Source organism: Pteronotus mesoamericanus, unplaced genomic scaffold, assembly GCF_021234165.1.
Source record: "Pteronotus mesoamericanus isolate MK-2021 breed Mesoamerican mustached bat unplaced genomic scaffold, CSHL_Meso_final contig_2, whole genome shotgun sequence".
In the NCBI taxonomy this organism is placed as follows: domain Eukaryota; kingdom Metazoa; phylum Chordata; class Mammalia; order Chiroptera; family Mormoopidae; genus Pteronotus; species Pteronotus mesoamericanus.
Genome location: NW_026555084.1, coordinates 1,827,330 through 1,841,758, shown reverse-complemented (window position 1 = coordinate 1,841,758; position 14,429 = coordinate 1,827,330). Strand labels below are relative to the sequence as shown.

General features: G+C 54.1%; 1 protein-coding gene across 1 annotated transcript in view; it reads left to right on the top strand.

Moving 5' to 3' along the window:
* DOCK2 (dedicator of cytokinesis 2) overlaps positions 1 to 14,429 on the top strand; it is a 358,186-nt gene that overhangs the window by 332,178 nt on the left and 11,579 nt on the right. The window contains exons 39-44 of the mRNA XM_054568066.1: positions 811 to 900; positions 2,699 to 2,803; positions 4,579 to 4,720; positions 8,435 to 8,516; positions 9,718 to 9,802; positions 10,616 to 10,702. Of these exons, the coding sequence (XP_054424041.1) occupies positions 811 to 900; positions 2,699 to 2,803; positions 4,579 to 4,720; positions 8,435 to 8,516; positions 9,718 to 9,802; positions 10,616 to 10,702 (591 nt within the window). The remainder of the gene's footprint in view (positions 1 to 810; positions 901 to 2,698; positions 2,804 to 4,578; positions 4,721 to 8,434; positions 8,517 to 9,717; positions 9,803 to 10,615; positions 10,703 to 14,429) is intronic.

Genomic DNA, 14,429 nt, shown 5'->3' with positions numbered 1-14,429 from the left:
AGAGCTCGCTGCGCAGGGACTGGCCTACAGTTTCAGCCACACTGGATACCGGGTTCTAGAGCTGCTGTACGGCATGGGGCCTTTATTAGCTATGCTGATCGCGAGCTGAAATTCTGTTAAGAGGCCATTCTTCCCCCCCACCCGCCACGAGAAGAGAGCAAGAGGGAGGGAGAGAGGGACGGGGGAGGGAAGATGGCCAGAGTTGGGGGGGGCGGTGTCAGGATTGGCAGAACAGAAAGATCCCAAGCATGAATTTTAGGAGGACTGGATCTGGCCCCATCTTGGTCTCCAAAACTCTCTGATGGTTGGCACCTGCTTATTTCTCTGTGAACTGTTTCTCTTTGGAAAATTGGGCCAATACCTCCCTGTGCCACCTGCACAGGGGAAGCCGCGGGAGTCAAAGGTTCCCATGGTTCCAAGGCAGGGAGCGAAGCACGGCCGCGGGTGGCCCGGGGGGCTTCCTGGCCGGACGCCGAGCTGGGGCTGTTGCTCTGCCTGCGAAACTCTGTTTCTCACCTGGGAGGCCCGGATGCCTCTAGTCACCCCTCAGAGGGGTCGTGAAGGTCCTGTGAGCCTGTAGGAGCAGTGTCTAGCCCAATCTGTGGCTCTCCATTTTTTATGAAGAAACTAGGCTGGGAGGCAGAGGAGGGGTGGTGCTCCTGGGGGAAGCCGGCTCCCCAGGTTGGGGCTGGGCCCGCCGGGTTGGGGTTCGGCCCCAGGAGCCTGGGCAGAGCCACCTGGTCCCTTCCTCTGCAAGGGTTCCGCGTACCTGCAGGGGCCGCGACCTTTGTCTTTGTGACTTTCCTGCAGATGTGGGAGGAGGCCATCAGCCTGTGCAAGGAGCTGGCGGAGCAGTACGAGCTGGAGATCTTCGACTACGAACTGCTCAGCCAGAACCTGGTAAGGCGTCCCAGCGGAGCTGGCTGTCCTGGGAGCTGGGTGCCCAGGGCCTCGGCTCGCCAGAGAGGCCGGGACGAGGAGAAGGGAGGCCAGGCAGGTGGGACCCCGGGTTCAGAAGAGACGTGGGGCCTGAGCTGAGCCTGGCTGTGCTGAGCGGCTCCCTCCCAGGTGGGAGTATTTCCAAAGGGAGGAATTCTGGGAAAACTCATCAGCCGGTTCCTGGGGCCCTGCGATGGGTGTTAAGTGCCTGCTCGGCGCTGGGCAGCTGCGGCTATTGTGCACGCCCGACCAACGCTGGGCTCCACGTGCAGTAACAGTCCCACAAATCACTAAGCCAATTAAATAAAAACGCAAATTTGTGCTTGCCGATTAACAGATAAATCACGTTGAAATGCTCCCCATCTGGCCATTCCCCATCAGCTCCTCGGTGCTTGTGATTTGGTGGAGGAAGTGGAAGGTGGGGGACGCTGCGGCGCTCAGGGCCTGCGGGGAGGCGGCCTCTGCCGGGAAGATGCAGAGCTTTCTGGTCGCTTCCCCCCCAACTCACCGCCCCGCCCCCCGCCCCCTTACTTCCTGGTGACCTGAGAGCCAGGACCCCAGGGCTCTGTCTTAGCACATTCTTAGAGGCCGGTGCAGCTCTAATGAGAGTCAGGATGTTAAGAGGGGATTTATAGTTCTTTTTGGTGGAGGGCTGGTTAGGGAAGTACAGTGTTCTAAAAGGTGCGCTTGCACAAAGAAACACCTATATCTGGCCCATGAGCTTATCCCCATAGATGTTTGCAGATGGGGAGGCACACTGGCCTTCTAAAGAGCGCATTCAGACCCACACACATGCCCAGGACACATTTATGCACACATATGCGCATGCACAATGCACATTCATGCACACGCTGATGTGCACGCACATCTGGGCACCAAGCCCACCTCACCGTCTCGTGCCTGGTCCATGCACATTTATCTTCCATACTGTATCAAATTTAAGATGTCATAGTTTGTTCTTACATATGTGCCAGGTCTGGCTAGCTAATGATTTCTGTCTAGCTAATACCAATTGTAAAATGGCACCAGGTATAAAGTAAGATGCAAACAGTCTCCAGAGATGCTGAAATATGGAGAACACACACCTCTTGGTACTGGTGATCTATGTGGTGCGCATACATGGGAAGACATCGGCATCCATCCGAAGACTCTCACAAACCCATGCCTGGTGGCAGCTGGCTGGGTTCACTTCCTTACCTATTGGCTGTGCTAGGAGATAACATTTCTTTGTCTGCAAAAGGGAGATACAGTACTCGTGGGTTTGCTATAAGGATGATGCAAGTCAGTGAGTTAGTCCAGGTAGCATGATTTACATGGCGCCTGGTATAGCTCTGTAAACAGAGCTATTACCGTTGTCCCTTGGTGTCCATGGAGGACTGGTTTCAGGACTCCCAACAACAGTAATAAAGTCTGCAGATGCTCAAGTCCCTTCTGTAAAATGGCATAGGACTTGCCTGTAACCTCTCTTCATATATAGGCTACAGGAGGGTGTGCCTACACAATCACTTCATTCCCATGGATTCAGCATAGGGCTGGCCAGGGGGCCAATTCAGGCTTTCTGGGGGGTGGGAGACTTTCTGGGAACGTTTTTCTAATGTTGTTGCTTGAATCTGTGGACCTGAAACAGACACTTCCATGATATGCAAATACGTGTACTGGTTTGGATGCAACAATCGGGTCTTTGCCATGGCCTCTCCAAGACGCAGGGGCCTTTGATACACATCTGTGTTGTGACAAGCTGTGAGTTTTCCCCTTTCAGATCCAACAGGCGAAATTCTATGAAAACATCATGAAAATCCTCAGACCCAAACCAGACTACTTTGCTGTCGGATACTACGGCCAGGGATTCCCCTCCTTTCTGCGGGTGAGTTTGCAGTGACTCAGGCACAGGCCAGGCCCCGGGGCCTTTGCATTTCAGCGTCCCTCTGGGCACTGAGGATCCATGGGTGCTCCAACACCGCGCCCTCGCCCCACCCCCCACGCTCACTCCCCAGTCCCCTGCATCAGAGCCACCTTGAGTCACCCCGTGTTGCTCTCAGGACAGAGCCACCAGGGCTGCCTCTGAGGTGCTGAGCTTCCCGCCCCTGAAATGAGGCCCTCTGCCCCCCAGCAGACCCTGCCGCGCACTGGTTCTCAGACCTTTCGGACGCAGGACCCCTTTTCTATCCTGAAAATTACTGAGGTCCCCAAAGGACTTCTGTATTTAGAGACTCTATCTATAGTTACCACATTCAAAATTAAAACCAAGAAAATTTAAAACTATTTTTCAGTTTATTTAAAAATAATAATAAATCCATCATGTGTTAATATAAATGGCATCTGTATGAAAAATAACTATTTTCTCATTTAAAAAGGAATGCAAATAATGAATCATTTCCTATTTCTGCAAATCTCTTACATGTAACAACTTACCGTTATTATGAAAAGAGCTTGGGTCCTGTGAGGCCATGAAAGGGTCTCAGGGACCCTGGAGGACCCCTGGGGTACAGTTCCTGAACCTCTGCTTACGTCAGTTATTCATTCATCATTCAGAGACTTGGATTAGGTCAGCTATAGGCCTCCTTCTGGTGTGGGTGTCTATGGTTCACTTCTGAGCTCAGTGAGATCCAAAAGGAACAGTAAACGTTGTCTCTGACCCACTGGGTTCACAGCCCAGGGTCAGCGTGGGAGTCCCGGGGGCGCGAGCTGCGGCGGGGGGTGGGGCACTACCCAGGATTTCCTTGATGGAAGAGTGTGCCTTCCCAAGCCTGGCCGCACGTCAGAACCCCCGGGGAGGACTTGGTAACAATACACTCTCCACAGGGTCCATGTCAGCAGGGCCAGAGAGAGGCCTGAGCGCCTGAACTTCCGCAGGTCTCCTGGGCTCCTCAGAGGGGCCCCCGGGTTGGGAAGCACCGATCTGTAGCTGTGACGGGCGTGGCTTTGGACGGAAGACCTTAGAGGCCATTAGGGGCTGCAAAGATCTGGTCCAGAAGAGCGTTTCTTAACTCAGCTGTATTGACGCTTTAAACTAGTTCATTTGTCTTGTGCATTAAGGGATGTGTAGCAGCATCCCAGGCCTCTACCCACCTCCCCCGAGCGACAACCAAAAATGCTTCCAGACATTACCAGGGTCTCACAGGAAGGGATTTCACCCTCTGTTTGAAAGCTGCTGGTCTAGAAGAGGCTAACGTAGTCAAGGAAAGGTGAACCGTGTGCCTCCGCAGAGCTAGGACCAGGAGCCAAATGATGAAGGACCCAAATACGGGCCCCTCCCATCCCACAGGCCCTGCGCACGTAGCCCTTAGAGGCCGGAAGTAAAGCTTTCAGGTCAGGTAAACAGGAGAGTAGGCGTGGCCCACGCGGTGAAAGCCGCGTGAGGAATTATCCAGAGGGCTCTGCATAGGACAGTTGGAAGAGGAAGACTTCGGCACCCACGATCCCCGCTCCCTTTAGAGCTGATCTTTTTAAGGGAGCGGTGTGCCCCGCGAGGAAGTCAGGGAGCCCAGCTCCTCCTTCCCTTGGTGGGGAAACAGAGAGGAGAAAGGTCTGTCGGAGGTCCCCATAGCCGGTGATCACGTCGCAAGCCTCCCAGCTTTGCTTAGACCACGTCCTCCACCCTGGGCCCTGAGACCTCTGATGGGTGTCATTTCTCTGCAGAACAAAGTGTTCATCTACCGAGGGAAGGAGTATGAGCGAAGAGAGGATTTCCAGATGCAGCTTATGAGCCAGTTCCCCAACGCGGAGAGGATGAACACAACCTCCGCACCCGGCGACGACGTGAAGAACGCACCGGGCCAGTGTATCCTTGCAGAAGCCCCGGCCCAGGGGCCAGCGTGGGTAGCCCTGCTGGGGCGTGAGCCCACAGGGCGCCGCCAGCTTAGAGCCTAGAGCGGTGCCAGCGTCACTGCCGGGAGCGGGGGCCGCTCACTGGTGGGCGCGGAGGACGGAGGTGACGTAAGACGTGAGACGACGTGGTGATGCTGGGCAGGGTGTGGCGTTCGCAGGGCTCAGCGCCACCGGTGCTGCGGGCGGAGTCTCCGGGGAGGGGCAACCCGAGCAGAGGTGTGTGTGGCCATCCTGGCTTCCCGCTTTGCGCCCTTTAACACAAATTAAGTTACAGCCTTTAAAGTGGGGTTGACAGGGTGCATGGCTGGTCTGCTAAGTCTGCCGCGCCGTAATCCAAATATTTTTCCCGCGGGTGATGCATATTCATCTGTAACCTTTTCATTACGCCCGCCCGTCCTTCATGCCTGCTCTACCATGGTTATTTGCAGGAGGAATTGCCACTGGCGGAAGGGCTGGCTGCTTACGAATATGAGTTGGTTACAGAGGAGACATGGGATTAGTATGAAGGCCTTTCTGAGCGGACATCTGGTGTTGAATAGCTCCGTGGCCTTTTAACCTGGGGCGGGTAGAGAGAGCATGTGTCCTGGCACCGTAGACTCGTGTGCAGGCCGCGTTCAGAGTCCAGAACCAGGTGGAAAAAGGAAGGTCTGACATTTGCTAAATGTCCTCTTCATGCTATGTACGGACTGAGTGCTTTATTACGATTATTCCTTTAACCCCCATAAAATCCTGTAAAGTTAGTATTAATTTTCCATATTTTGTAGACAAGGAATATATGAGGCAGGGCAGTAATGTTACAAAGCTAGTTCGCGATGGAGTTGCGATTTGAACTCCAAGATCTATGTGTCTCAGAGTCTGTGTTCTCACTATAACGCTGTCGTTGTGTTTAAGATGGATGAACAGAATGTTCTTTATGAACTAGCCGTCCGTGTACTAGGCATTTCTCATGCATCGTTTCATTTTACCCTCCTAAAAATGCTATGAGATGGGTATAATTACTCTCTAGATTTTACAAATAAGAAACTGGAGGCTCAAAAACTGTATGCAGCTTGCGCATCATCATAGGAAGTGATGGAGCTAGGATTCGAACACTTTTTACCAAAACCTGAGCCTTGTTCTCTTGCCTTCACTTGCTGAAAAGCTGACGAGCTGTTTGGAAAGGTGACAGATCTCCTGTCTTTCCCCTTAGACATCCAAGTGGGGGAAGACGTTTCAAAAGAAAGGTGCCTTAGTTGGGTGTCTCCTGTCCCCTACCATCCTCTCTGCCCAGACTTCGGGGCCACAATTCTATGCATACATTCACCACATGGTAAGAGCCTAGCCGCCCATCCTCCTGGGTCACTGGCCTCGTCAGGACAGGTTTGGGTTATCCGCTTGGACCAAGGCCAGTTGCTAAGGTCAGTAGACAGGACCTAGAACCTTCTTTAAAACAGGAGTTGGCAGTCTCCTCTCTACAGGACCAGATAGAAAATGTTTTAGTCTCAGTGGGCCACGTGGTCTCTGACACAAGCACACACAGCTGTACTAGTGGGAGAGCAGCCATAGGCGATGCACAGGTGGGTAGTCGAGGGCCTAGCAGCGCTTCCACTTCCACACTAAACACCTCGGCCACAAGCATCTTCACCGCAAACATTTTCGCTGCAGAACTAATTTGCCATAAAGCAGTTTTGCCGTAAAAGGACAGACTGAAACAGGAAAAAGTGAATAACAATATTAAAAAAGGCTTGATTGCTATACATTTTTAAAAAATTGTTGATTTGTAGTCACATATTTTCATGTGCCCATTGACAGACATATTCCAAAGCTGCCTGAGAAATGTTATTGTCTGCAATACAGACAGTATTACCTAAGGATTTGCAAGCTGGTATGTGATCATTTTCTACTATAGTGTGCAATCTGGCCCAGGAAGTTTTATTACCATATTTCCTATCAAGTAAATATATGTACTTGTTATCATCCACTGTTTTCAGACCACCTCATCTGCTTGTCACTGTGCAGACTGTTAGGGGGGCTGAGATTTATATAATATAAAAGTGGGAGTGCTGCGGGAACTTGTCAATGGAGAGATGAAATAAAACCAAACTGTCATGACAACTAGCTTAAATACATTAGGTATTTAATGTATTTAAATTGATTTGTCAATGGAGAAATGAAGCCAAACTGTCGACCAGTTATTTTGTCGGTCACGGCACACTGGTGCTGCGGTGGAGACACCTGCGGTGAAAATGCTTGCGGGCAAGGAAGGGGCTTACAGTTCAGACGCTCAAGGACACCAGACACGCCTGCCACTGGTGCGCAGTGAGTTCAGGGAATGAGGGCCAGTTGGATTTAACTTGGAATTCTGTTTTGGCCATTTTGTGTGTGTGAAAGAGCCAGAGCCTCTGCTACCAGAAAGCTCACGGTCTGGTGGGGCGGGGGTGGGGGTGAAGACAGGGAGCAGAGAGGCAAGAGCTCCAAGTACAGGCCTGCCTGAGGGTGAACTGAGCCCTCGTGGAGGTGCTGGGGACCAGGGAAAGCATTCCAAGCACAGGGAACAGTAGAATCTGTTCGACACCCTGAGACGGTGGTGGGACGCGGGTTGGAATCCTGGTCGATGTGAGTCACCCATGCTAGAATGCCGACACGAGGAGCCTGTGATCCTGAGGTTGGCACAAGTGTCAGGCCCAGGAGGAGTGGAATCTCAGCAGCCATTGGGCAGAACAGAGCAACAGGGGAACTTGGATCTCTAAAGAGGAGGTGGGTAAAGAGGGAGCGGGGATGGGCACAGTGACAGCGGGCTGTGTTCCTTTGGTTTGCCGTGTCATTCTCGTAAAGTGAATAAAGGTCTAGAATAAGTGTGACAAAGATCTGACACGCATGGTGCCCCTTCTAGACCTGTGCTCATGGCAGACATCACGAACCGATTGTGGGACTCTTCCCTGCAGAGCCTGGACATGGCCTTACAATGCTCCGGCACATGCTCACTCCCAAGTTTTCAGAGTTCCAGTGTAAAAGGGCATGTATCTGCATGCTCTAAAGCAGTGCTTCTCACATGTGAGCATGCAGATGAGGATCTTACAAAAATGCAGAGTCCGAGTCAGTAGCTCGGAGGCGCGGCCTGAGATTGACCGTTTCCAACAGGCACTGAGGTGATGCTGATGCCGCTGGTCCAAGGCCCCCCCGACTAGCAATCTGCAGGCACAGAACCCTGAGCTGAGGGTTCAAAGACGTAAATAGAAACCCTTCTTTGTTCTCAGTAGCTGTGCGGGCCTCAAACAAGTTATCTAGCCTTGATATCCTCATCTATGAAGCGGGGACGATTTACATTAACAATGTTGCTCCATGGAATTGGAGAGATGAGAGGAGACCATGGGGAGATATGTTCCGCAATTGATTGGGAGCTATAAATGCATTAGATGGTATTATTGTTTATGATAATGATGGTTAAGCACTACTAACCAACTGTTAGCAGGGGCTGAGCCCTGGGACAGCATTGCAAGTAACAGGCAGCTCTGGCTGCCAAGTGGCCACTAGGACCTAGCTGTCAGCCAGCACCCCGAGCTTGGTCATTCAATACAAACTTGACCCCAGAGGGGCTGGCCTGGAAGGTCTCAGAGGGACCCGCTACGCTTGGAACTGTCGCCGTGACCTACAGACATGATGTGAAGCCTTAACTCAGGGACCCCAGACATCCAGTGTTTCACTGTCCAGCCTGTCTTGGATGAACACCCCAGGTTCAAGAACAAGCCGGTGCCTGACCAGATTATAAAGTAAGACCGCAGTTCAGTGGAAGGAAGGGGTGGGGAAGAAACCCCACGCGGCCCCCACGCTCAGCTGGCGGCAGGGCAGGCCTCATGCCCTTCTAGTCCCTTCTCTGTCTTAGCCAACCTGTTCCCCTTCCTCTTGGAGGAGGAGAATGACCCCCAATCAGCCATCTGGGCTCTGCTGCTGAACAGGCTGAGGCCAGAGGTGGGTGGCAGGAGTGAGCCCGCCCCACCCGAGGCACAGCGGGTCCTCAGTGAGCAGTCGTGAGAGTCACTGAACTGCACGGGGAGAACCTGCTGCTCCAGTTGATCCCACAGCGCATGCGTGTGGAGGAGGGGCTCAGGGGGCGGGGCAGCGCTCATGCAGAGCACGTCCTTCCAAAGGGGTGTCATTTCAGTATTTGTTAGGGTTGTATGTTGACAATGGGTGTGTTCAGATCATAGTAAAGGGACATTAAAGGAAGCAGCGTGAAGGCAGGCGTCGATCTCTTCAATACCAGATTGCAAGGTCAGCGATGACACCACGAGGCGCGGGGTCAGTTGACTCTGCCGGGCACAGGGCTGCACCCTCTCCAGATGGCCAGCTCACCCCCTGTAGGCCTGGGAACCCAATATAGCGCCCAGTATAGCCGCTGGGGGGGCCCCCCGTCGGAAGCAGGACCTGCTGGGTGAGAAGGAGGGCCGTGCCCTCCGTGAGAGGCGGCCGTCACAGCCGCCAGGGCACACGACTGGGACCTCCGTGTCCTGTTGCCCTCTCAGTCAGGCTCCCACGGGTGGGGGACAGCAGCCGCGCAGCTAGCCCTGGGCCCTGCTGGTCCCGACGGCAGAGCCTCCCTAGGGAATCAGGAAGAAAGTGATGTGGCGGGGAGGCTGGGACCCCTAAAACAGTTCTTGGAAGATACCCCTGGGACATTAGGCTACGTGTGTCCAGATCCCTCGCTGAGGTCACAGGAAATGATGGCCCAGGCAACTGTGGGCATTGAGGCAAGAATTGCAGCTCCTTGAGTAAAGGCTCCTGTGTTCCTAGGAAGGGGGAACCGGCCTCCCTTCCAAATCGCGTCGCAAGGAAAGCCTGGCTTTACACATCACAGCAAGGACGCTGCCAGGCCTGGAGCCTGCAGATGGGCCGCCCTGGGCCGGCTCCGGTCAGGCTCTGCGTCGGCAACGGCGGTGCTGCCAGGGGCCTCGGTCTCTTCCTGTCTTGCAGCTTTTATAAGTCCAACTACGTGCAAAGGTTCCACTACTCCCGGCCGGTGCGCAGGGGCACTGTCGACCCCGAGAACGAGTTTGCCGTGAGTACCTCCCCACCCGCTCGGCAGCCCCGAGCGCTCCCCCGGGCCCCCTTTACCAAGCCGAGCAGGCACCTGCCAACCTCAGGATGAGGGGGTGGGCGGGGGCTTGATCCAAAGCCAAAGGAAGTACATCTCGCATCCACTGATACGGTGACACCCATTCCTGGTCCCTTCCGTGGGGCTTGTTTTATTTCGTGAGCCTTTCCACTCTCAAAATATAACCTGGGCCTTGGGTGAGATGCGCCTTTCAGCCACGGGGCACTGAGGCATTTGCAGAAGGTAGGGCCCCTCAAGCTAAGCAGGGGTGTTGAGAACACCAAACCCTCCAGGAGACACCAATTATAAGCCACAGAGGGTTCAGTCCCCACTGTCCCCTGTCGTTTCCTAAGCTAGCACAAGTCCTCTGTTGCCAAGGGCCAAGGCTGCCAGGAGGAGGTGGCTTCAAGGCTCTTTCAGCTCTTTGCCTTAGACTCTGATTCTTCTTATTTTGGGATTACTGCCCCTTTGAGAGTCTAATGCACGCGGTGGGCCCTCCCGCAGAAAGTGCAGCTGGATGCATTCAGTATTGCCTAAAAATGCAAACTGTTCAGAGACCTGGGGTAAAACTCACGGGGCCTAAGGCCAGGGAACCCCTAAACTCCACGTTGGGAAGGAGTTCTTGGGGGTAAGGTGAGAGTGTATTTCCGGGTCTTGCAGTATTTGTTCCGGCTTCGGGTGGATGGGAGGGAGGCCTGGGGGTCTGGCTGGGACCCTGCCAAGCATCTCTGATACCTGCTGCTCCCCTCCCCTCGTCACCGCCTCCCCGTGGCGTAGTCGATGTGGATCGAGAGAACGTCCTTCCTGACCGCGTACAAGCTGCCGGGCATCCTGCGCTGGTTCGAGGTGATTCACATGTCCCAGGTGAGCCTCGGGCCTCCGCGCACCCCTCTCCCGGCCCCGGGAGCTCCTGTCTGAAGCCACTGTGGGGCCCCCGGATTCCACTACAGGGAGGGGCCTGAGGGCAGCATCCCGATCAGCCACTTTCAGGTTCTTAAGCATCAGATAACCTTTCCTCACAGATGCAACCTGGGTGCGATGAAAGCTGATGAACGGGGGCTCCTGTGGTGGGATGCAGGGGGGAGGCGGAGGGCCTGGAACTCAACCACTCAGCCACCCCTCACAGCCTCCGGGTCCCAGAAGCCCCTTGGGGTGCCTTTGCAGAATCCCACTGTGAACCCATTTGACAGCTGAATAAAATGAGGCGCGCAGAGAAGAGGTCCCTCAGAAGCAAAGCGCTGGCCAGCATGCAAGCGGCAGAACGCCCTCGTGCAAAGGGCATGTATTTTACTCCTCAGCACGCTTCAGGGTCTTCACGCCCTCAGACAGCCAAGGACCTTCCAGCTGCCACAATACAGGGGAAGGGTCAGGGTGGCAGTGAGGACACCTGAGAGGTAGGGACACATTCAGGACATCTCATCCATTCAACAAACGCTTCATGAGTACCTAACACATGTCAAGCGCTGTTGTAAGATCAGAAGATTTTGCCACGAAGCTTACATTTTCATGGAGGAGACAGACTAAAACACCAAAGTAAATATATACACTATATACTGTGTCAAGCAGTGATAACCGTTATGGGGATGAATGAAAGAGGAAGATGATAGAGTGGTGCTGTTTAAATAGGGTGGCCCAAGAAAGCCTCCCCGATAAACGGGCTTCTGAGCAAAAGCCTGGAGGGAGACAGGGAGCGGTCCACGCAGACGGAGGAGAGAAGGGCGTTCCCACAAAGGCAACAGCCAGCGCCAAGGCCCTGCGGCCAGGATGTGCCCGTGCCTGGATCAGAACAAGCGAGGGCTGAGCAGCGGTCTGACGCCAGGTCACGGAGGACCCTGCAGGCCCCCCTCAGGCCCTGGGGCCGGGAGCAGGGGGCGGTGTGGTCTCATGGGTGTCGTGGAGCTGCCCGTGCTATCGGCACCAGCGCCCGCTCCCGCTCAGGGAGCCCAGCCGCCCGGGGGCCCTCCAGCCTCCTTCTCTCAGGCATAGCCTAGACCTTGGGGAAAACAGGAGGATGGTGGTGACGACATCCACAACCACTGCCTGAGCACGTGCTGGGCTGTTCGCACGCCTGACCTCACCGGGCCCCTCAGCAGACGTGATGACTCCTCCCGTTTCACTGATGCAGGAGCTGCGGCGCAGAGTGCGCTGGTGGGTTAGCCACGCCAGTAGATGAGGTGGGGTCTGACTCCAACCTCAGGCGCCTAGACGGGGTCCCCTCTCCCCCCCGCCCCGTTTGTCCCCATGCCGCCCCAACAACAGGTGGTGCCCTGGGAAGAAAGAAGCCGTTCATGCTCTTACTCTTGGAGCAGATCAGCACAGGGTAAGCTTGGCAAGTGTCCCAGGCACGGTGGCGAGCCTTTACGGCATTATCGCATTTCATACAAAGCCCCCTGAGCTATGTGCTATTATTAATCCCGTTTTTGAGGTGAAGAATTAGAAACTTCCTACCAGTCCGTGGCCTCTACCCAGTGGCCCTGGCTGTGCCCTCCACTCCCGCGGGGCTCCGCAAGGTGCCCCCCGCCCTTCGGCATCCCCCTGAGACGGTGGGCAATGCAGCGAGCCTCCTGCCTGCACCCCCTTCCTCTCGATTATTGTGTCTCCTCAAAGCACCTGCCACCTCCTAATAGACTATCTAATGTGCCTGTGTATCGATTTTAATATCTAGAACATTACATAGAATATATTAGAATATAAACTCTACTCTGATATCAGCTCCAGGCAGATTTTATTTTGTTCCCTAACATATCACCAAGTGCCAAGAATATGCCCAGGCCCATAAATGGTGCTCAAGAATATTTGTTAAGTTAATATATATCATTCGATCAATATGCAGAACACCCATAATATCTGGACCCATTCTATTATTCTATGGACTCAGGATTCTGAAGTTAGGAAAGAAAAAGTATTTTTGTTTCGCTCCTTTTGTCCTGATATCTTCTGATAGAAAGGTTTGGGAAAACCTCCAAAAAATGGACCACAGTAGATGCACCTCCAGCAGCCTCCCTCAGCTGAGTCACCCTGAATGTCAGGGTGTCTCAGACACCCCAGGCGTGAGCACGTTTCCCAGCATTCGTTTCGGCGTTCCATGAATTACACCTTCTTGGTTCTTTCATGTATTGCCATGACAACAGGACAGTCTATCCAGAGAGGTGTGTTCTCGTGGGGTTCAAGGGCAGGCTCTGCTTATTGAGGGGTCTGTCTTGTTCTTGACACTGAGAACGTACAGTCTTTACAACAAGCCCAGATCTGGGGTCAGAGATGCAAATTTCACTTGGCTGTGAATAAGCTGTATGTTGTTGGGCAAACCCTGTGGGTCTCTGGGCCTTAGTTCTGATCATCTGTAAAACAGTGATGGGGAGGCAATGGCATTTCAGAGCTGAAAGCAACTTTACAGGTCATTTAGGCCAAGAGCGACCAATTCACACACCTGGAGCCCAGGGGCGAGAATGGGAACGGGGAGAGAGCCCCAGCAAGACAGCAGGGCCGGTGGGAGCCGCGGCAAACGCGCTCCACCTGCAGCCAGTCCTTAGCATTAGAACCCACGCGGTCCGAGTGGCAGACCTCTCTGGACCCGGCCGGCCCACGGGTCTCCGGCTCGCAATCCCTTCCCGGTTCTTGTCCATCCCCACGATTTTGCTCCTGAGGAAACCGAGGCCCAGAGCTGGGACCTGAACTGCCACAGCAATCAGTGGCAGAGGTAAGACAGGATAGTAATGCCTGTCTGGGGCAGCTCGCGGGGCTCCAACAGGGGCTGGATCTGAGAAGGGGGTGCGGGCGCAGTGCCTCTGAAAAACAGGAAACACCACTGACTGCGAGCGACTGACGTCGCTTCATCTTTTGGATGGTGCTTTCTCCCCTGGAAAACTGTCCCCGGAGCATTTTCCCCTGATAATTCGTTTCCCCTCACAGCAGGTTGAGCGAGGGATATATGCACGCGTGCACACGCACACACAGAGGAGGGCAAAAGTAGGTTTACAGTTCGTATGGAAAAAGATGCCCGTGTTCCGATGATTACAATAGCTTCATAGCTTTATGAACTCACAAGAATGTTGCAGTGGCACAGTGCACTCAGGTACAACCTTATAAGGGCTCAAACTGCCAGCCTGCATTGTTTACACATTCTTGTAGTCTCCTTGCTGTGCTCTGTGTTTTGTACTTTATGGTTTACAGCTGTGAGTCCGTGAAACACAGAGTTATTCCGCTGGGTCCAGTGTCATAGTATCTCCCCTAGTCTTTGCCGCATCCTCGGGGGCAGCCCGGCCCGCCTGTGAGCCTTCCTGCACCAGGGCCGCTGCTGTCCTCTGTCCTGACCCCTACAAGGAGTAACGGTGGCTACCGGCTATTCTCTGAGCGGGTTTTCTCAGCCTCGCTTTACCAATGAGTTAGCTGAGGCTCAGGAAAGTTAGGGAACTTGCTCAAGGTTGCACAGCTAGAAAAGAGAAAACCACCCAGCAGAGCTGAGATTCGCCCTCCGTTTTCATTTGTCTGGTCTAGCCCCGGGGACAGCAAACTGTGGGCTGTGGGCCAGCCCCCTCCTGCCACCCATCTCTGTGAGCGCTGTCATCGCAACGACCGTGCCCACTGGTTTTCG